This window comes from Maylandia zebra, linkage group LG7 (genome assembly GCF_041146795.1).
Source record: "Maylandia zebra isolate NMK-2024a linkage group LG7, Mzebra_GT3a, whole genome shotgun sequence".
NCBI classification, from domain to species: Eukaryota; Metazoa; Chordata; class Actinopteri; order Cichliformes; family Cichlidae; genus Maylandia; species Maylandia zebra.
Genome location: NC_135173.1, coordinates 55145462 through 55166923, shown reverse-complemented (window position 1 = coordinate 55166923; position 21462 = coordinate 55145462). Strand labels below are relative to the sequence as shown.

General features: G+C 40.1%; 3 protein-coding genes across 9 annotated transcripts in view; 1 reads left to right on the top strand and 2 right to left on the bottom strand.

The window, feature by feature from the left end:
* erbin (erbb2 interacting protein) overlaps positions 1 to 3521 on the bottom strand; it is a 51535-nt gene extending 48014 nt beyond the window's left edge. For 2 of the 5 annotated variants that reach the window (XM_012918766.5, XM_076886717.1), the window contains exon 1: positions 2761 to 3521. The gene's annotated coding sequence lies outside the window, so the exon portion shown is untranslated. The remainder of the gene's footprint in view (positions 1 to 2760) is intronic. The other 3 variants (XM_004549911.6, XM_004549910.6, XM_004549912.6) reach the window with 3 other exon arrangements.
* A 667-nt stretch (positions 3522 to 4188) lies between these two features.
* Positions 4189 to 11755, bottom strand: nln (neurolysin (metallopeptidase M3 family)). Of its 2 annotated transcripts, none has more exons than XM_004549909.6 (13): positions 11678 to 11755; positions 10823 to 11070; positions 9578 to 9726; positions 9080 to 9184; positions 8760 to 8862; positions 8509 to 8669; positions 7709 to 7844; positions 6490 to 6856; positions 6151 to 6352; positions 5876 to 6062; positions 5663 to 5791; positions 5315 to 5451; positions 4189 to 5224 (listed from the first exon to the last, which is right to left on the bottom strand). In XM_004549909.6, exons 2-13 carry the CDS (start codon positions 11049 to 11051, stop codon positions 5075 to 5077), a joined length of 2055 nt encoding a protein of 684 aa, XP_004549966.3. In that variant the 5' UTR covers positions 11052 to 11070; positions 11678 to 11755; the 3' UTR covers positions 4189 to 5074. The 2 variants fall into 2 exon arrangements, with proteins under 2 accessions (XP_004549966.3, XP_004549965.3); XM_004549908.6 differs by having other exon boundaries at positions 11551 to 11729.
* sgtb (small glutamine rich tetratricopeptide repeat co-chaperone beta) lies at positions 11752 to 19510 on the top strand. Of its 2 annotated transcripts, none has more exons than XM_004549907.5 (12): positions 11752 to 11851; positions 13859 to 13971; positions 14284 to 14387; positions 14525 to 14600; positions 15744 to 15843; positions 16077 to 16181; positions 16280 to 16418; positions 16533 to 16595; positions 16996 to 17033; positions 17128 to 17211; positions 18399 to 18519; positions 18684 to 19510. In XM_004549907.5, the coding sequence occupies exons 2-11, from the start codon at positions 13872 to 13874 to the stop codon at positions 18508 to 18510; spliced, it is 921 nt and encodes a 306-aa protein (XP_004549964.1). In that variant the 5' UTR covers positions 11752 to 11851; positions 13859 to 13871; the 3' UTR covers positions 18511 to 18519; positions 18684 to 19510. The 2 variants fall into 2 exon arrangements, with proteins under 2 accessions (XP_004549964.1, XP_004549963.1); XM_004549906.4 differs by having other exon boundaries at positions 18658 to 19510.
* The last annotated feature ends 1952 nt before the right edge of the window (positions 19511 to 21462 follow it).

The following is a 21462-nucleotide window of genomic DNA, read 5'->3' as shown; positions in this document are numbered from 1 at the left end:
TTTACAAATTGTCGGGCCTGTTTATGAGCTGAACAGGTAAAACATTAAGTCAAATTTTAGACAAGTTCTTTACTAACTTTTCTATGTCTAAAAATGGTCAAGTGGACTTTTAATACACTGGAGAAATCCTTGTACATGCTGACAAAGTATTCCCTGCATTCTGTTATTTCACAAAACGCCTGAAGACATGGGACAAGTACAAGAGCACTGAATCAATCAATATAGTCTGCATGTAAATGAATGATGAGGAATGTGAAAACACTTCTCGGGTAACCACTACAAACACAGTTTAGATTAAGGAAAGTTATTTCCCCTCAACTCTACCAACAATACTCTACATTTCTAACATGATGACTCAGTCACCTGCCAGGAGCAATTTATTAGAGACACAACATAAATTCTACCACATTCACACAGGAAAGTCTGTCACAGCAAGGATCAGCTAATTTCCTAACGTGGCAAACACTTCTCACAGGGTGTCTCAGTCGTTGGTCAGCCACCAACTCGTCAACAACATCACATGCGCAGTTAGTCACCGAACATGTGCTCTTTGGACTAGCACACTACATGTTACCTACTAACAACAAAGGTAGAAATAAGGATACGAGTCAGATCAAGGCTAGACACACTGATGAGGAAACAAGCACTTGTATGGTCACAGAAGCAGAAGATTAAGGAGGGGGAAGAAGAAAAAAAAAAAAAAAAAAAAGGTTTCCTACGTGGTATAAAGCGTCATCAGAAAAGACACCCGTTAAGATCCAGTGACAATGAAAAGCACCATGTCACGTACTTGTTTAACAGCCAACACCAGATGTAAACAAAAATAGATAAGCCTGTACACCCACTTTTCCATCAGTAGATATACCGCTGACTGTGAGTTTAGCAGGATCACTCATTGTTTAAGAAAAGCTTTTAACATGATATACCCATAAGATAAGAAACACAGTTTTACTGCTTTTGGCAGCGTCTTGTCTCCGACTGACACAACAAACTTTCAGGCAAGTGGAACAACACTTCTTTGACACCAGTGCGAGAAAAGAACAGTAAAGGAAAGAGCCTTTGTTACAGTGAACCTTATCTTCAGTTCTAGATAAGGTCTGTTGTAAATGATCACATGAGGAACTTGATAACCAAAATGCCATGACAGGCCTTCAATACCTCCATGAAACCAGTGTACTGTAAGAATACTATACACACTTCTGTTAGTGATATACAAAATACTCAATACACAGCTTCTCCCAATGAGTGGAACTGTATCTACAAGAATACAAAATTAGTGTACACAAACACCTTTGGGAAAACATCCAAAATTCTGGAAATTCTCTGCTTACACTATATATACTTTGAGTCAGTTTCATTACCAATACCTGAATAATCTTCTCCAAACAGCTGAATATCAGCTGGTAGATAAAGGGCCCATAGCATTGACAAGCAGGGGAAGATGGAGCCTAGTCTTTGTTTACATTTTATTACAGCTGGGAGAGCCTTTAAAGACCGATCTGATAAGGTTTCTGTTTGCTTGACTGACAGCTCTAAATACCTAATTCAACGGTTCAGTTTTAAATCACCCTGGAAGACATTCATGTGCCAGCCACTGACACCACCTGTGAGATTGAAAAATTCAATTGCAAAACACTGTGCCCGAAATGGACGTATAGTATTGAAAATGAACGTGTAATTGTACCGCAATTGTGTATGTATTCGCACAGTTATGGTTGCAGTAGCCTTTGACACCTCCACGCACGTGAATTTTGAGTTTAAATAATACTTTTCATTAAGTAAAAATCTGTTATCATGACATCCATAGTTAGTATCTCAACTTACTACTAAATATTATCTCTGACAACACTCCACCTGGTTCAGTAAGTTTGTAAAGTTATGTTGTGAAATCTAAGATAATCTACACAGATGCATAAATATCTCCGATTCACCTCTAAACTGTACTTTATAGTCAATTACGTTCCAGTGAGAAGTTGCGGATTTAATCTAGGGCATTTTACTAACGACACTCGATCCCGGTCTTATTGCTTGTCTACCTGAGCGTTGCCTTCATGGTGCCCTGAGACTCAACCTGATTGCATCTCCTGACACCATTTCCCAGAGCGGTGAATGACGAACACTAACAGCAAGTCGACAGGCTGGGACAGACCTGCTGAAATTCCTCAGAGTAGTCCTGAATTTATCCCGGATCTTGACGGGATTAAATTACAGTGGAGTTAAGTGAGGACACTAATCTGATTAATGAAGCGGCGAGAAAATGAAAACGCCAATATGTTGATAAGTATGGCGCGCTAATCCGTCCTATACGGTGTAGGCGCAACAAAAGATGCGAGTGTTGCTATTGCGGTGCAGTTATTAATGGCTGGTTTTATGAATAGTATCAACACTTATAGGCTGACAGCTTGAAATGTACTACACCGCTTTCTAAAGCGAATAAATTAGTGCCAAGCGAGCTACATCGCAAAGGGGCAAAAGCATATGATGCGAAACCTTCCGAAAACACAGCTGCTCAAGTCTGTTAATACAGTCCAAAACCTGTTGTTTTAAACCAACAATGCTCTCACAGCCATTACTAAACTGCAAGCACTGAGCCAATACATTATCGTATAGTTCCACATTTAAAATCAACCGCATTAATGCGAGACTTCAAGTGGGACAACCTGAGAATGGGACCTCAGCGATACAACGCTAGAGCTAGCGTTAGCATGCTGTGTGGGGCCCCGCAGAGAAGCAGTAACTTGCGCAAACAAAGACACTTACCTGAGTTACTGTCGGGTCAGCGTCTCATTTAATGATATCCAGCTTATGTGCAGGCTGATACTACCCAACAAACACCTTGAGAAGTGGGCATTAGCTGGTTTCACTGGTTTGCTTCACGGCAGTTCAATTGGGTCTGGCTAGTGTTAGCAGCTAGCTAATATTGCCTTACTTAGAGAGCAACTCGAAGCTGGCCCAGTGCGTACATTCTCCTCAGCGAGCCGCCCTCAAGTTTAACGTTGTCCCTCTCAGTTGTTTTGAGACATAAAAATATTGCCTTGTGGCACTGCCAGACTGACCGACGACGAAGACAAGAGCAAAAATGGTCCTTAACTGATGCAAATTAATGACACAACATTAAAAAAAATCCAAAATGTCCACTACATTCAGCAAGGAAATACAAAAGGCAAAACTGCGAACCACCTCCGGCACAGCGAAACCTTTTCCTCTAAAGTGTGCCGCACCCAGATGTTTTCGCTCATAATTTCCAGGTCTTTGCTCATTTACAATAGGCGCAGCTCTACAGACTGGAACGAAGCTACATTGAGGCTGTGGGGAACAGCACGAAGTGGCGAGTTTCTTCTCTGTGACCTCCGCGGGTACATGGAGAAAGCTGTCCACCAGTAGTCGCCTTTCCAGCCTCACCGAGCCCCGTGGACGACGCTTTCACTATCTCACCCAGACACTACTAGTGATTCCGCTTATCTTCCTCTGTGCATTGACTTATTGACACTGTTTTCCCTTTCAAATAGGCTACAGGATATTCACACAGACTGCAAACACGTATACAAACCAGACCGACAAGGTATTTTATTAACCCATTTACATATAACGTACAAAAAAAGGTGTTTGTACGGTTTGCAGCAGCCTTCGTCGTTCTTGTTATGTCGTGGCGCCCTCTGGCGTAAGTAGAAGTTTTTTGTATTTCACTGGAAATTTAAATTAAATAGAATAATATTGGCCTTTTTTCTAATTATTTTTAATGGAGATTTAAAGATAGCCAAAGATATATCCATTAAAATAGCCAAGTGCCTTTCAAGCGTAGAATTTCCCCCATAATGTTTGAAACTTAAAAACAGGTGTGTTCAATGTAAAAGGCTTGAACAGTCTAACTTCTAGTGTCAACCCTCTAAACGACTTAATGAAATTGTCAGGCCACCAAGAGTAGGTAGCCGATAAATGTAATATTATGACGCAGCAGAAAGAAACAGTTGAAAAGAGGATTTTAACTATATTGTGAATCTAGTAAGGGTATGTTAGCTTCTATGCTTGGATACCTGTAACTAAAGCCTGCTGTTAGTATTTTTGTACCACTGACATAGTATCTGATCACTGCATTGAAGGAAATTCTGACATGTCACAGCTTAAGTGATGGCATAAGTAATGAAATTAATGATGACAATGTATGTTTCCAAAAAGAACTATTGTGGAAACCAGATTATTCATATTCTTTAATATAAAGAAATGTCCATTCTTAATTGCACGAGTGTCAAACATAAGGCCCAGGGGCCAGAATCGTTGGAAGGACTCCAACTCTGCCCACTGGACGGCTTTGGAAAATGTGAAGGGGGGCTTAAATTATGGACATGAGTTCTACAGCAATTCCTACTTATAAATAACTCCACCATGGTCATCCATACAACACCAAAGTAATTATGTAAAAGAAAAACATTTAAATGACAAAAAATAGTTCCCATTTTTCAGTATCTACAATAGAAATGTTTTTTTTCAATGGGTTCATAGTAAGACAAAATAAAGAGAAACAGATAATTTTCTCTGAACTAACAAAAGCTTTCTGCCTTATAATTACAGGACAGTCTTGGCAATGAGCAACCAGAACCTTTTCTGTAAATTTATACATTTCTTACCATTTAAGCCCAAAGAATTGTGCTGGCAGATGCCTTTTATTTCCTACAGCACAATTCTTTTATCATGTAGATAAACTGCACTTCTTGTTCATATATGAAGATATCTGATGGATTTAATGTGTAGTTAAACTTCTTTACCCTGACAGAAAGTTTCACTGGTCTGTCTCCCTTAAGATCAAATGAAGTTGTATGTGGCCCTTGAAATAAAATGAGTTTGACATCCCTGGTTTATTGTTTTAGTAACACCAGGACGAATTAAAAAGGCTGTAAAATACACTGAACATGTCATGACGAGGTCCTGTCGTGATCTACTGTACATTTAAACAAGGGCAGACAGAACTCTAGCGTGAAATCCTGAAGATAGTAATAATACCCCATTTCTCAACTGAAATGTACCTGCATCCAGATATAATATAATAATGACAAAAACAGTTAAAGAGAACATCAGTTTACATTGATGCTTCTTGTGAGTTAACCAGTCCTTTGCATTGGAAAAAAGCATCCTGACACGGCGCACGTCCGAGGAAGGTTTTCACCATGTCCATCCCATCCACAGAGCCCCCAGCTTCCAGTATCACTCTTCTGTACTCTTTTCCAACCTGTGTTTAGGGCATAAATGCACATATAAAGACAGTTTCAAGGAAAATAAGACACATCATTAGAGTGAAATGTTCATCCAGAAAACCAACCTTTGGATTCATAATGCCTTCCTTTTTAAAACGACTGAAGAAAATGTCCATGGAGTAGACTTCGCTCCATAGATAGCTATAGTACTGACCATCATATCCACCAGCTAAGTGGCTAAAACTGGCTGTCATGTTGGTTCCTGCAGAGAGCAGATCTTTGTTACAAATCACTAATACAAACTCCAAAAAAGAAAAATGATATTGTCTATGTGCTTCATACAAAAAACTGAATACAAACTGCTAATGCCCACAGTGGACTGTTTATTATAAAATGTAAATCCTCATCACTGATAGAAAGCTTAATGCAATAATTTCTCAAATATATTCTAAATAGCTGAAGCTAAAGCTGACCTGGTGTAGCAGGAATACCCAGGATGTCCTGGCAGTGCTTTGCAAACACCTCCGCAGTGTCTGCACGTGGGCTGATGTGAAGCGACTGGTCCACCTTACTAAGGACTACCTGACGTAGGTTCATAAGCCCTGAAGTGAACACATCAACAGAGGCTCTTCACTTACACATAAATGTTACACAGACTTTCTTTGTGCAAAGTTTGAGTGTCTGACCAGTGTTAGCAACTCTGGAGGCAATCAGTTTGTCGAGCAGCTCGTCTGGGATGGGGGTGCCATCTTTGTAGTGACGGGACATTCTTCTCAGAGGCTCCTTTTCCCAAACCCAGTTCTCAAGCATTTGAGACGGCACCTCCACAAAGTCTGTCTCCACCATTGTTCCGCTGAATTCTGAAAAAGCGGTCTGACACATACACAGAAAAACTCATTCTTATTCATTAGCACACAGTATACAAATATCACTAACTTCCTGACTGAATATAGCAACTTACATTTGAGCAGATTTCGTGCATGACATGACCAAACTCATGAAAATAGGTCTCCACTTCATGGTGTTGGAGGAGAGAAGGACAATCTTTCCTGGGCTTGGTGAAGTTTGCCGCCATGGCTGCAACCGGTAGCCTGCGCTTTCCATCAGGGCCTCCGCAGCCAGGCTGGAGCCCAAAGCAACCTGCGTGGCCATATTTTCCTTCCCTGGTGAAATGTCACAGTCAGGCTGAAGTCTATCACACAGATCAAGAGCTCTGGTCAATGTTAGTGAGCTCACACTTCATAAAAACATCAAACACAGGATCTTGTCTTGTCTCTGAAAAAAATGACACATAATCTACCTTGGATGCAGATCCAGGTAGAACTGACCAATCTCCTCCCCCGTTTCAGTGTCCAGGGCTGAGTACAGCTTGACATTTTCATGCCACACGTCAGCCTGTTCCACCTCTGTGAATGTGAGACCCAGCAGCTCCTGGTAGATACCAAACAGCCCTTCTGTCACCACATCAAGAGGGAAATACTCGATCAGTTTGTCCTTGTCCACAGCAAACTTGCGCTGCTCCACTTGATTCATGTAGTAGGGCAAGTCCCAGGCATTAATCTTCTCATCAAACTGGTAGCCCTTCATCAGGCACTCCCTCTTCTTCAGCGCAAGAATGTATTTCCTCTCTTTGATTCCCACGGGCTTCAGTGCTTCATGGAACTTGTCTATAAAGGCAGAAAAAGAAAACCTCCTTAGTTGTAATGTGAAGCATGCAATTTCTTTGAACCTTTTGCTGTCTACTTTTTAAAGCCCAAATCAAACTAACTCCCTTTGCACACTCAAAAAAAGAAGATGAAAGTTGAGCATTTTTGTAGAGGAAATCTGTTTTAAATCTGCAGATGCTGAATATTCAAAATTTGTTGTTTGCATTGAAAACTATTTCTGCAGCTCTGGGTTCCTGTGTGATATTTTTTTTGAGTTTTGGTTCCTGTTTTGATTCTATTTATGTCATTTCTTATGTTTCTATTCTTCTTCTTTCTGTAGTATCCCACTGCTTCCTTGTCTTTGTCTCTTTAGTTAGTTCCCTTGTCTTTCTAATTTACACTTCCTGTTTTTACTGTGGGAAAAACTTTTCCTTGTGCCTCGTGTACTTTAACCTTTTGCTTTTGTTCCTATTCTATGATTTCTTCTTACTGAGCATCTCTCTGTGCGTGTATACAGTCTTGTCTTTTTCCTTTGTTGGATTGGAATTTTAGTGCTTCTTGTGGTCCTTTTGTGGGCTCTGGTTTTTGCGATTAAAGACATGCTTTTAGTTGTTCAACCTGATTACAGCCGATGATTATACTACTAATTATAAAAAGCTGATGTTGTGTAATTTGTCATTAGTAACTGATTACATTTCACCTTGCATATTATGTGACTGCGTGTGGAGCTGCACAGCCATTCGTCTGTCCTATTGAGTTTCTTTTCCTACTTTAAGGCAGTTATCAGGAGGCGGGAGAGCTCATCTTAAATGACAGGGAATGTTTCCATGTGGATGTGTGTGCCAGCGAGGTCAGATGTCAAAGAGACCATACCCAGAAAGTCAGACACGTTGCTTGCATTTTTAGCCATGTTAATCTCCAGCACATACTCAGCATGGCTACCGTAACCAAGTAAGCGTGCAACCTTCGCCCGCAGCTGTATCAACTCTTCTAAGATTGCCGTGTTTACCTGGGGGGGAAAAAACGAGAGACGCGGATCAGTGAAATCATTTAGGCTTATTAAAATGAATGATAATGTTTAGGGTTTCCAGCCTGAGTAGATTCTGTGACACATTTGGTAACCAGCAGTAATATGTGGTTTCACTGAGCAGGTTCTCTGGGCTGCAACTTCAGCCCACTAAAGACATGGGATATGCAACATTGCTTGTTTCATTAATGTGCTAAAGTGACAGCAATCGCTGATTGTATCCTTGTATGTCATTTAGACATATGAGCAGGTGACAAATTAAAGGAAAAAGCTTCCCAATGTGGCTTGAGTAGCTACCACAACAACACCAGGGCCTGTTGTCCGCAGCTTTTTATATCACACATTTTCTCATTTCACCTGCACATGTGTATGGATCCATAGCTGTCCAACATCAACATGACTTGTAGTTATTTATTTATTTTAAACTGGAGTGTTTATTGAACCTTCAGAAAACGAAAAAAAAAGAAAGAGTTTGTATCATTTTTGGTATATGAGCATTATTGCTCATAGTATGCTTATCCTAATCAAACAAAAACCTATAAGTGGCCAAAGAATCAGATGGTTAGAGGTCTTAGAAACTCATATATCAAATATGATCCGCTTGGCGTTACAGGGTATAAATATTAATCATCAGCCTGCGGTTTACCTCTTTACACCTGCTGTTAAAAGCCATTTCCATCTTTCTCCTTGTTTCAGGATTATGGCACCTCTTCATCAGTGGATAGTAATGGGGATATTCCAGGGTCACTTTATACCGTCCTTCAGCCGTCTTATCCAGTCCACTTAGAAAAGTGGCAGCTAGCCCACCTGAGCAAGTATGGCACAAGAGAATCAGTGAATACGGTTAAAGCGTGGCTCTCAAGGCAGCGTTTCATGAGTTTCACGTATCAAACACACCTAATTCGTGCTCAGAGAAAATAAGAAATTTGCTCTCCTCGTTCAGATTCTTGTTAAACTCGATGGAGAGTTCACTGATGAGCTTGGAAGTTCTTTTTATTTCCTTAGGAGAGAGAACACAGAGCAAAAGACATCACAGAGATTTTAATTTTTTACTATCTAATAAGATAAGCAAAGATTTACAGGCACTTTCTATGTGATTCTATTTGCTTACTTCTTCGTTTCAATTATGAAACACTGGAATTAATCTCTAAACTCTTTTAACCTGTAACTTTAACAAACGACTTCCATATTAATAATCAGATCACACATTACATTACCTCTTGTATATCTTTAGACAGGTGCAATCCTTTCCTCTGGCCCAGTGTAACAAGTCTGTCCAGGAATCTTTTTTCCTCAGCTGAAAGGTTGTCTTTCTGTTTATTCTACCAAAACACAATCATAACACTAAACATCTTCTCATACAGGTAGAATAGCAGGCATTCTGCTAAATTTATTCACCTATTTATATATTGCATGCCAGGGAGCCAGCACAGCATGAAATAACATATGGCACTGGCTGCCACTGATCAGATGAGATTACATTTCATTTCCAGGCTATTAAGAACCAGTAGTCCTTGCGCCTCTATGATCTGTTGGCCTCTGGCTGACATGAAGTGTGAAAAAAGTTTAAGATTTTCTTAAATGCAGCCAATCCTCACACACTAGCCTTATGATTAAGACTGCTTTAACACGTCATTATCTGTGTGGCCTCATAAAGTTATCAGTTTTTACAAAAGTCCTCACTTTACTTGAAGTGAATGTGGCTCGAGTCGTACCTGCAAGGCAGTGATTCGTTTGAACACATCTTCCCGCATGTTTATCTCCACGTCCAACTCAGACAGTCTCTTGTCAGCTTCGGTGCTTGCTGATCGCAGCTCCTTAGAAGGACAAACATACTGAGGGAAGGCGAGAACGTGGTGTGATGCTAAGGGAGCAAAGCAAAAAAAAAAAAAAAAAAAAGCAACGGTGAACGTTACAAAAATAATAGAACAATAAAAAACAACAACAAGAACAACATTTTATGCAAGAATTCAAATCCATGAATAGGTTGGTTTCTATTCAGCTAAAAGCCTTTGTACTCCTTCCTAATGAAGACAAAAAATAGAAGAGAATACCTAAATTAGATTTCTGATAATGGTACATACTTTAAGGGCGTAAAATATTCCAATATCAATTAATTTTTAAAAAAATGTGTAAACACATATACATGCCAGAGTGACGTAGTAGCTCATCAGGTTCATGATCAATCACAGTTTGCATGTTACTGCCTGTAAACCCACAAACGTGACCTTGACTTTGAGCACAAATTGGGTGAAGCTCTATTAGCTGACCATTGCATGTAACTTTGAATACTGTGGGAGCAGTAATCATTCATGTGAGCTATGGATGGATGGATGGATGCCTCGCCATTATATAAACTCATCAGGCCTTGGATAGGAAATGTCACTAATTAGTTCAGGAAGTGTAACAGGAAGACACAACTTGACTCCACACCACAGTCTGCTCAGGTGTGATGCTACTCTTATGCTGCAGACAGTGCTAGGAGTAATGTAAGCAAAGAAATTGCTGCAAGAAGTAAAGAATCTTCACATGTGCAGCATAACTCCCTGTGATATCACCGATACCCGATGCATTTTACCTGCCAATACCCTGATACAGAGTCCATGTAATGTGCAGTACTTTGCATGTTAAATTATTTATTTATATATATATATATATATATATATATATATATATATATATATATATATATATATATATATATATATGTGTGTGTGTGTGTGTGTGTGTGTGTGTGTGTGTGTACTTGTCTGGGATCATTTTCCCTGTAAAGATGGATCCACACTGACTGACTCAGTTGAAAGTGAAGGGATCAGGAAACATGCTCTCCATTGTCCTAGTATAGCTTACTGATGTTATTAACATATAGTTAACTTGTGTATACTCATTAGTGGGATTCAAACATTGTTGGGTTTGTTGGTTTCATGGAATTGTAAACCAGAATACACCAGTAGACTTACATGCATAATCCATCTTAGCATTAGCCAAGGTCATCAGGGTGTTTTCAACAGAGACATTTTCTATATTTAGGGATCCAACGTCGTCATAGACCTTCTTTACTCTGGCAATCAAGCTGTCTGTCATAGTCCTGATCTCATCTGGAGACAGGTCCCACCTCAGTGTGTTCCTTGCATGTCCTGCCTGAGCGCAGTGTCTGGCAGACAGCACTGACCCACTAGCGATGGTCATTCTCAGATGTTTACAGACCCTGTAAGAAAACCGGACCTTTTAATACCCACCGCCGCCCCCCAAACGTACAATATTTTCTGTTGCTCCATAGTCAAGAAAACGATCCGCTCGAATAGGTGGTATTAATGTAAGCACTATCTTCATGGACACACTCGACACACTTATTTCCATGTTATAACCGGTGATATTTTTCCTTCATCCATCAGTGTAGAGTTTCATGCCATGGCAGTGCGAGCGGAAGCCTTTCAAACGAAGTTCATAAAAGCGTGGAATAACTGTCAAGCAGCCAAAACGTACAAAACAGCTCAGCTATCCTTAAAGTGCCAATAAGCAGGAGATGACACTTTGTCAATTTAAATTATTTTTAGTTGTGGACCGGTGTCCGTGGAAGCAGAAGAGAGCAATTTAAAGTTGTTGAACGTAGTTTACCAATCTGTCACACATACGTAATAAACAACTTCAATTTAGTGGACTAGTCCCTGGACTATGTTTGGCATACCTCAAATGTGCTCGGCAAGCTATAGCTGTTAGCAGATACATGCCAGCAGTATCGTGCGATTTCTTTCAGCAAAAAAAAATATATAATTACATAAAAATAAAAATTAACCCCTTTCTTCCTCCCTTACGGTGGCTCAGTCCCTGTAGTCGCCGCAATGAACGGTATCTCTCCCCGTTTCTCGCGTGGGAACCGCTTCTTATTTCCGTTGTTAACGCGCAGGCGCAGAGGAGGAGGACGCGATCGATCCGACTCGAGCCCTCCTCATGACGCGGTAGCAGCAGACAGCTGGATAAGACCTCAGGTAGGTGGGCGGGAGGGGGACACACACTGAACAGCATCCTTTAATAGAGTGTTATTTTTAATATGACTTCGTGTTGTTTGTAGGGCTCCGAGGATGACCTCTGTTTCCTCTCCTCCTCCTGTTTTCCTGTCTTGTTTTGTTTTTGGGTTGTGATTGTTTTAGCCAGCATCACACAAGCAGCGCGCGAGCCTTGTTTGTCCGGACCGTCAGGGTGTAGGTTTCCTTTAAAGACAAACACCTGCCAGCGCCACTGGCTAAATTATAATTTTATTTTAGCATTTATTTGAAATAAATGTATAAAGTCAGTGCAGTGAATGAAAACACCCATTATGCTATTACATCACAGCTTCTGCATCACTGCATTTACGTGTGTCAACACACGAAGGGAGGAGTAGCTGTGCTAGCTAGACTCAAATGAGCATAATGCTTGGTTTCAGCACGTGATAGACGTATGAGGCAATAGTGTTTGTGTCTGTAGCATCCCGCACTGTGATTCTGTGGCCATGTTTTTATTTTTTTGCCCCAGTTTCCCCACAGACTTTTTGCCTCAGTCCGACTTGGAAAAATCAAGCAGTAACTAGCCTTCTGAGGGGCAAGGTTTTTTTTTTGTTATAGGCAATAAAATGACACGAAACTGCAGATCGCCAGTATCAGTTGTAGTGCAACTTTGTAGCTGTAGAGATTTACTATCAAAATGCAATGCAGTCGTTTGATATTCTCCTTCACTGCTACAGAGTCCTTAACAAATGCAAGATTACTACTGGCACCCAAAAAATAACCTGGGATAGTTGAGCCCAGGTTTATAATTAGGTCATAACTACTATCTCAGCCTCTTCTAAACCTGAGAATATAAAAAGTAATGTATTGTTGAATAAAAAATGAAATGCATATATTAAAAGCACCAAAAATCTACTCCCTAAGCCAGCTTCTTTGTTTTGAAGTAGTGCCCACTTTTAATAGAGTCACAGTGATACTGAATTTTTGCATTGTAATGCCCGTATTGACTTTTTGGGGGTAAAAAATATTCAATAATATAAACATGTAACTCATAAATCAGAAATTAAACTGGAAAAAGTAAAAGGTTATTCTTTATTAATCTTTATTAAATATTCTACATTATTTATATACTTGTGGCAGAACAGCATCATTCAATAAAATTGTCTGATTGCTATATCAGCCAGAAAATACAGTCTTGAAAAAGAACGTTTTCACTGGACTGTATGCACTCTAGTGAAAAACTAAGTACATGCTGTAATTCAGTAGGTTGTAGAACCACCTTAATGTATAACTGTGTCACTCTCTCACATTGCTGTGGAGGTTTTTTGGCTCAACAAATCAAATAAAAAACAAGCCGAAATCATCAGCCCACCACCAGACAGTTGGTAAAAAGTGTTTGTGCTCATTTTAAATTCGACACTCTGGTCTTGTCTGTCCAAAGGACATTGTCCCAGAAGTCTTGTGGGTTGTTCATGTGCAAGTTTGCAAACTAAAGCTATGCTGCCATGTTCTTTTTAGAGAGAAGAAAATTTCTCATGGCAAGCCTTCCAAAGCATTTTAGTCTTTTTCTAAGTGTACTGTCATTAAATTTACCATTTAAAATGCTTACTGAGCCCTGTAGAGTGTGAGATGTAGCTCTTGGGTATTTTGCCATTTCTCTAAGCATTGCATGGTCTGGCCTTGAGGTGAATACACATCTAAATGCTCCAGACCAGCAAGCTGCAAAAGTTAATCAAGTGCATTTGATAAGTCGCATCTGCCTGCTGCTTACCCTCATAATTCCTATGGAAGCAGTAGGTGTGTACTTCAGAGGACTGCATAGAGTCTGTCTGAGTTTGATTAAATAAGCACAATTACAGTATTTTATACTGACTTATATATCAGTTATGCATTATTTAAGCATGTGTTTGTTATTTTTATTATGAAATGGCACCTCGTGAATTAGTAATTCAGTCACCACTGAGTGGTTTCCTTTCCATTTGATTCCAAACCCCTTCTTGTCTCTACCAGTTTCTAGGTAAAAATGGCTGTGGAAAAGCGCTTGGCATTCTCTATTGTGCAGTTCCTACGAGATCAAACACATTGTGGTACTTTAAATTCTGATGAGCAGGAAAGCCTCGAAGGTAGGTCGACTCACTGCACTTATGCCTTAGAAAGTGTCTGTGCAAACACTGGGCACTCTGCCTTGTCTCATCCATTTCAGAGTTCTGAATCTGCACAAACTGTACATACATTATGTCCCTTTTCTTGATAGTAAGCTAAGGACTGTCAAGGTAGTAAGAAAACATGACCAAAATCAGGCTTTGATAAGCAGTGCAGTTGAAGAGAATTATTCAAATAACTTGCTCTGAGCGTACAGCCAAGTTCTGACTCAACATGATTGTCCAGTTAACTCGAAACTACTCTGTCATATGTTGGCTGATTCTCCACCACAGTTGCTATACAGTGCTTGGAGACCACCTTCAAGATCAGCTCCAGTGACTGTCATCTTGCAGTGCCACAGTCACTTAGAGAGATATTCCTCAATGCCCTGCTCAAGGTGGGTAGTGAACACTTTAAAGTACTGTAAAATACATAGTACAATTATGCCGACTTAATTACACCGCTGCTTTTTTGTGTCAAGTCAGAATGTCCTGTGTGTTTATTCACTGACTCTTTTATTTTTCATTTTCACAGAATGACAATCTAACCATACCAGAGAGCTCCCCATCTCCTGAAGACATCGAACGAGCAGAGCTGCTTAAGAATGAAGGTAATCTTGAAACACTTCACATCTGATTACATTAGGTTCATAAATAAATATGGTGAGCTTCTATATTAAATGTTTTGCATCAGCTCTGATGCGCTTCAGTGGACATGTATGCATTATCTTATTTTGTATTATTAGTACTTAATTTATAATTTCCTATTATCACTGTTTTGTTGATCATATTAAACATGGACAAAGTTTGAAATAATCCCTAAACTTCTACCTTTCTGTGTCTGCTCTTGCTTTCTTGTAAATTCATCCTCCACAGGGTTTGGAATGTTTTATTGAATTGTGCTGTCAAATTGTTGTGGGTGGGGACCACACTGATTACATTTATCATCACTGGAGGCATTATGATTAGTTTCAATTCTATTTGTCGAGATGTAAATGATTCTGTAGCAGTGCAAGTTCAGTTGATGTTTCTCAAGTGCATTTGAATCTAATTTTGTGTTATTTTCCTCATTATCTATCATATATACACTGTTAAGGTGATGGAGGCTCATATTAAAAAGGCCTCATTGAGCCAAAAGCTCAGGCTTCATCAGTGCAGTGGGATCCTATTCCTGGCTGTACATGCTGCCCGGAGACTGGAATGTGCTGTCTGGCCTCTGTTGGGTCATAGTGAGGGCTCCAGACACTGGTGGAGGCCTTCCTGCATGTTTCTGTGTCGACATGTTGGCGTCCACTGCCACTTTGTCTTTGCTGTTGGTTGCGGCGACTGGGGGTTTCTGGGCGGGTGTATGGGTGTTTGCTCTCTGATGATTTGGGTGGCCTTGATGGGAGTAGGCGTGTTCTGATGTTTCTGCTGTTTCTCTGTCCTTGCTTGAGTGTTTAGTTTCGGGGTTTTATTCTGGTGGTTGGATGTTGGAGAGGATTATGCATGTATGTTCACAAGTTTAAAAAAGGTGGAGGGTGGTGTTCAGATTTCTGAACCTGTAGCTGGTGGCACATGAAACATGTCAATTTGCTTTCACCTACAAGATTTAAAAACCTGCCAATGCTTTTCTAAAGCTCAAGAAAAGGAAAAAAAGACACATCTATCACCCTAAAGCTGAATTGTCATCCTATTTTTCCATAAGATTGACTGAACCAGTCATGAGCTTTATGTTAACTTTGTTGTTATAACTACACACTTTGTTTCTTTAGGAAACAATCACATGAAGGAGGAGAACTACAGGAGTGCAGTGGAGTGCTACACAAAGGCCATTGATCTGGATCTAAGAAATGCTGTGTACTACTGCAACAGGTATTTACTGAACTGATATTTTACGCTGTTACTTATCTGAACTTAATTTTGTCCCTTAATCATGATTTGCACATTTGTTTAATATAATAGCAGACAGTAGACAAACAAAGCAGAGCCAAATGTGATGTAATGCTTGAACTGTTCGAGAAAGTGCTTGCTGACCGATTCCCTCCCTTTTTCATTACCCACCTGAACACAAACATTACACAGCGCTCTGAATTTATTACTTGCAGGGCTGCAGCTCACAGTAAGCTGGGGAATTATACCGAAGCAACTAGTGACTGTGAGAGAGCCATCGGGATTGATCCGACCTACAGCAAAGCATACGGGAGGATGGGGTTGGGTCATTTACTATTAACAAGTCATTTTGAAATAAACTGCTCTCTCCATAATATTTTCCAAAAATGACTGCTCACTGTTTCCTCTGTGGTTTCAGGTTGGCATTGACAGCTATGAACAAGTATCCAGAGGCAATTACCTACTTCAAGAAAGCTTTGGTATTGGACCCCGAGAATGACACATACAAATCCAACCTGAAAATCGCAGAGCAGAAGCAGAAAGAAGCAACCAGCCCTGTGAGTAGAAACAAGCCTCTTGCTTTTAATCCTCTCCACATGTGTAGCATAATGTAATTGGGATTAATGTTGATATTTTCTTATTGGACTGTCGTTTACACATCTCTGCCACAGATAGCAGCTGGACTGGGATTTGACATGGCTAGTTTAATCAACAACCCAGCCTTCATCAGCATGGTAAGAGCATGAGTTCTAACAGGCGCAGCTTCCATTCAGGAGCCTCAGGATTGGTTTTATTTTTTACTGGATTAGTCCCATGAGTGATAGTTAGCCTGTTAAACAACCGCAGTAATTGTCTAGTAGAAATGAGAGCCTGACAACCCGAGCTCATTAAATTATGACACACGGGAGCGTGCGTTTGGCCGAGAATGTTTTTTCCGAGCACGCCAGGATTTTATTGCAGCATTAAGGACAAGACACATCTAAATCCGATAGCTGTGTATGCGCATTCAGGCCCCACAGCGCTAGATGGTAGATTGTTCTTCTGACAAAATTGCCAGTGTGATAAAAAATAAATTGCCCTTTTATTATGTACGTGAGAAACACATCAAGAATTGCTGTTGATTTCTCTTTGCAGGCTGCCAGCGTGATGCAGAACCAGCAGGTACAACAGCTGTAAGTCGAACTTTATGCATTTACTTCAGCATTCAAGTGTAGTTTCAAAAGACGAGTCCCACCGTGAACTGACGAACTGTGTCACTGTGCTCAGCATGTCAGGAATGATGTCTAATGCAGTGGGAGGCCCTGCAGCAGGAGTAGGAGGGCTCTCAGACATTTCCAGCTTGATTGAAGCGTAAGTACACTGAATGAAAAATTAAAAGCATTGCTTAATTACACCATTATTTAGTTGAGCTAAATGACCTTTTTATATGTACTTTTTATACTGAAAGATGTGGCAGTTTCTTTGTAAAGTCTTTATATTGCATCTCGCTGTAGAGTAATGCGCTGTACAGTTCCCCAGATAAACCATATCAACTTGACACATTCAACAAACCGGATAAAATGTGTTTACTTGTCAGCTGTAGAGAGGATTTAAGGAGAACTTGTTACCTATGAGTGTTTTTTGTGTCAGCTACTGTAGCTACTGATATTGATCTGACTCTTGGCAAGGGACAGCTGGGCAGTAAATTCCCCAAATTGTACCGAGATTTATTTCAACCTTTCTGAAACAATACTTGCAGTTTTGACAATATTGGTTGTAATATTTTATCCCTGTTGCCTTGTCTGGATGTGCAAACCCACTCTGGGGTGTTAAAGTACCTGTTTGCAGATTCTGAATGATTGAAAGGATTTTAAAGCAGGGACAGAAGGCACAGCTGTTAGAGTTGCTACAATCTAACTGATGTGATATTTTCATGTTACAGAATCCTAAACAGACATCACTCATTAACTGGGAACTCGGCATCAAAAAGCTGCACTGCAGTACTGTGCAAAAGCCTCGAGCCACGCCTAATTTCTTTATATTTTGCTTCCAACGAGCCAGACTTTCTTTTAATTTTTAAATAGGTTTTGAGCAGTAGTTCTCCTAAAGGTCTTTGGCTGTGTTTTCACTCATTTTCTTTCCCGTCCTTGTACCTGACCACCTTCAAGCTACTTAACACTGACCTTCAAGCATAAAAAAGATTTGTAGCTCAAGAGGTAAACTAGTGTTGTGTCAACACTCAACAAATAACTTAGGAAAGATTGTTGCTAGCAGCCTGTCACAAAAACACAGAATTTGTTCCCACTTCTTTAGTTAAACATATGAAAGTTGGCAAACATAATACTATAGTACTATAGTATAATACTATTACTATATAGTGTTATAGGGCAGCACAGTGGTGCTGACTTAGTGTGCAATACACATATTGGTACAATATCATACATATTGTGAAGAGACATGACCAGGCAACAGGCATTATTTTTTTTAAGAACAGAACAATTCGTCGTGCTGTTCCTGTTCTTGTTGAAAAGAATTCAGCTAAGTTATCTTTCTCTCAGAGGACAACAGTTTGCCCAGCAGATCCAGCAGCAGAACCCAGAGCTCATTGAACAGCTGAGGAACCACATCCGGAGCCGTTCCTTTAGCGGCAGCGCCGAGGAGCACTCATGATCTAGTCAGGTATTTTCTTTTTAAAAAATGTTCTATTCATGTTCTATTTAGGTATTTATTTAATATTTCAAAATCAAACTTGTAGCTAACTAAAAAAACAAACTTGGATCATATTTGTTTTATTAACATTTAATGTTTTTATTTCAGCCTCATGATTTTTTTGTTTTTCCAAGGAAGGGCATCCATATGGCGCGATCACAATCTCTACACCCATTTCTTAAAGTCAGGCCCCCGGCATAGCTGGAATAAAGAGACAAGGATGGGGTTTTAGGCACTTTACTGTGACTAAAGGCTCTGGAGTGGAGATATGAGAGCCTGGAGATTGGACCATGAAGTGAAGCATCTCACACATTTAGGACAACACATGTAAACACTAACCATAAAAAAGAGCCACGAATGCATTCAGCCTACCGACAGAATACGAGTAACTATTTTCTTCAGAACTTCTTTCCGTCCTTCAGAGATCATGTTTTCTGTGTGCTGAAATGACCGCCCTCTTCATGTTGTGATTTTAGGGGTTCCTTCTGTCAAGTCATGATAAATGGAGGGTTTGAGAGGAATGTACTTTTACAGCATTGTGGAGAGCACTTCGGCTTTCCCTCATAATAATACACATCGGGTTTATATGATTTGTTTAGTCTTATTTTTGTAGACAGAATGCACTGTACTTGTTTATTGGGTGATGAACACCGTGCGTTCCTGAGACTCACATCAGTGGTTTTCAGTGAGTAATACTTAACTTAATTAAGACAACAGTCTAATTGTATACCAGTGTTTGCCGCCTGCATTATGTTGTTACAGCACTTTAGCTAAAATTAACATCCTAACTTTAAGCCTATTTAATTTCTGATTAACTACTTACAGCATATTCATATTGTTCATTTTGCATGCTGTTGAATCTGGTATTTGAGATCAGATGCTTTATGGAAACACAGGTATGCTAAGGCAGCACATTGTTTTGTCAAACCATATAAATAATAAATGTCTTGAAACGAAACTACTCACATGCGCCTTTATGTCTTTGAATTAATGTCATTATTATATGAAAAGAATCATTGTTTACTGTCAGTGAACCACTTTTTTATTACATGAAGGTAATTACACACATATTCATACTGTGCTATTTTTCAGTGCCTGAGCACTTTTCTTTACAAAACATTTACACACCCAACTTGTAACTCAGGGTTCTGCATCTTGCCCAAGGATACTTCAAGATCAAGTGTTTTGAACTTGATACTGATCGGGTCTGTGAAGTTAACAGAAGGGGGTTGTTAATGTGTTTCAGCTGCTTTGGTGTAAATGAAATTAACAAGTGCACTAGAGAGGCAACAGTGAGACAGTCCCCAAAATAGCAATGGTTCTACAGGTGCAGTTTTTCCACCTCATCTTTTGCCACTGTTTTTTCACTAGTTTTGCATTTTGCTAGGGTCAGTGTTATGACTGGTAGCATGAGGTGATACCTGGACCCTACAGGTAGTCAAACTTGTCCAGGATGCCACATCATCACGTGCCACTGCCAGAAAGATTGCTGTATGCTGCAAGAGCATGGAGGAGATTTCAGAAAACAGGCAGTTATTAGGAAAGCTGTACAGGGCTGTAAAAGGTCCTTAACCCATCAGCAGAAATAGTATCCGCTCCTTTGTGTGAGGAGGAACAGGATGAGTACGGCTATACCCTTGGGCTCATTTTCCACACTATGTGCTTTTTGGTGTTTACACGTTTTCTTCTCTGCAGTAATTTTTCTTTTACTTTAGTTGTGTGACCAAAAATGCTCTCCACCATCACAATTCATGCAAAAGCCAGTGTTTTGCAGAACCTTGTGCTATTGACATAAGCAGCTGAGTCATGTTCGCGTTGATACAGAACAGACTTTGATACAGTGGCCGTTCAGTGTCAGTGAAATCACGTCAGGCAAGGAAATTAAAGATGAGGACACACTTCAAATCAGCTGTTATTCTGACCAAAGACCATACCAGATTGATCTGCTTCACATAATTTCAAATTAAGTTTTCCTTTTGCGCTCAATAAACTGTTCACTGACAAAGAACTTTAGTTTTTGCAAACAAATACAAGATTTTGGATGAACCACCACTTTTCAAGTTATCCATAGTCATAAAGACCAGAACATCAAGACCCAGACACAGTCACAAGTTTAATAGTCTTTATTAGGAACATGAGAACTTCAACTAGAATTTGGAGTTGGTAAGCAAGAGTAGGATTATTTACAGGGGCCACTCTGAGGACTCTTTGGTAAAGGAGACCCCACAGTGAGTGAGACCTGGAACAGGACAGTATAGTTAGTTAAGAAAGAGGCAGTTGTTAATAAGTTTCAGCCACTTTGGTGTTAAATACAGTAACAGTAGCAGAACTAGAGGGGCAAAAATGAGACACCCCCCAAAACAGGAATGTTTTTTCTTCTTCATCTTTTCTGTTTTATTTATTTATTTTTTTACTAGTTTTGCATTTTGTTAGGATCAGTGTCATCACTGGTAGCATGAGGGGATACCTGGACCCTACAGGTAGTCCAACTTCTCCAGGATGCCACATGAGTGTGTGCCACTGCCAGAAAGTTTGCTGTGTGTCTCCCAGCACAGTCCCAAGACCATGGAGATTCCAGGAAACAGGTTGTTACTAGGAGAGCTTGACAGGGCCAGAGAAGGTCTTGAACTCATCAGCAGGATCGGTTTTTGCTCCTTTGTGCAAGGAGGAACAGAGTGAGTTCTGCTATAGCCCTACAAAATCACCTCCAGCAGGACATTGGTGTAAATGTCTGACCAAACAATCAGAAGCAGACTTCATGAGAGTGGCCCGAGAGTCCGACATCCTCTACTACCTGTGTATGTATGTGTATTTTTTATATTTATATATGAATTGTACAAGATCAATGGGACCCTAAGAGCCTTCATCAGGAACTCAATGGGGATGTGGCGTACAACACTAGAGGCCAACTCC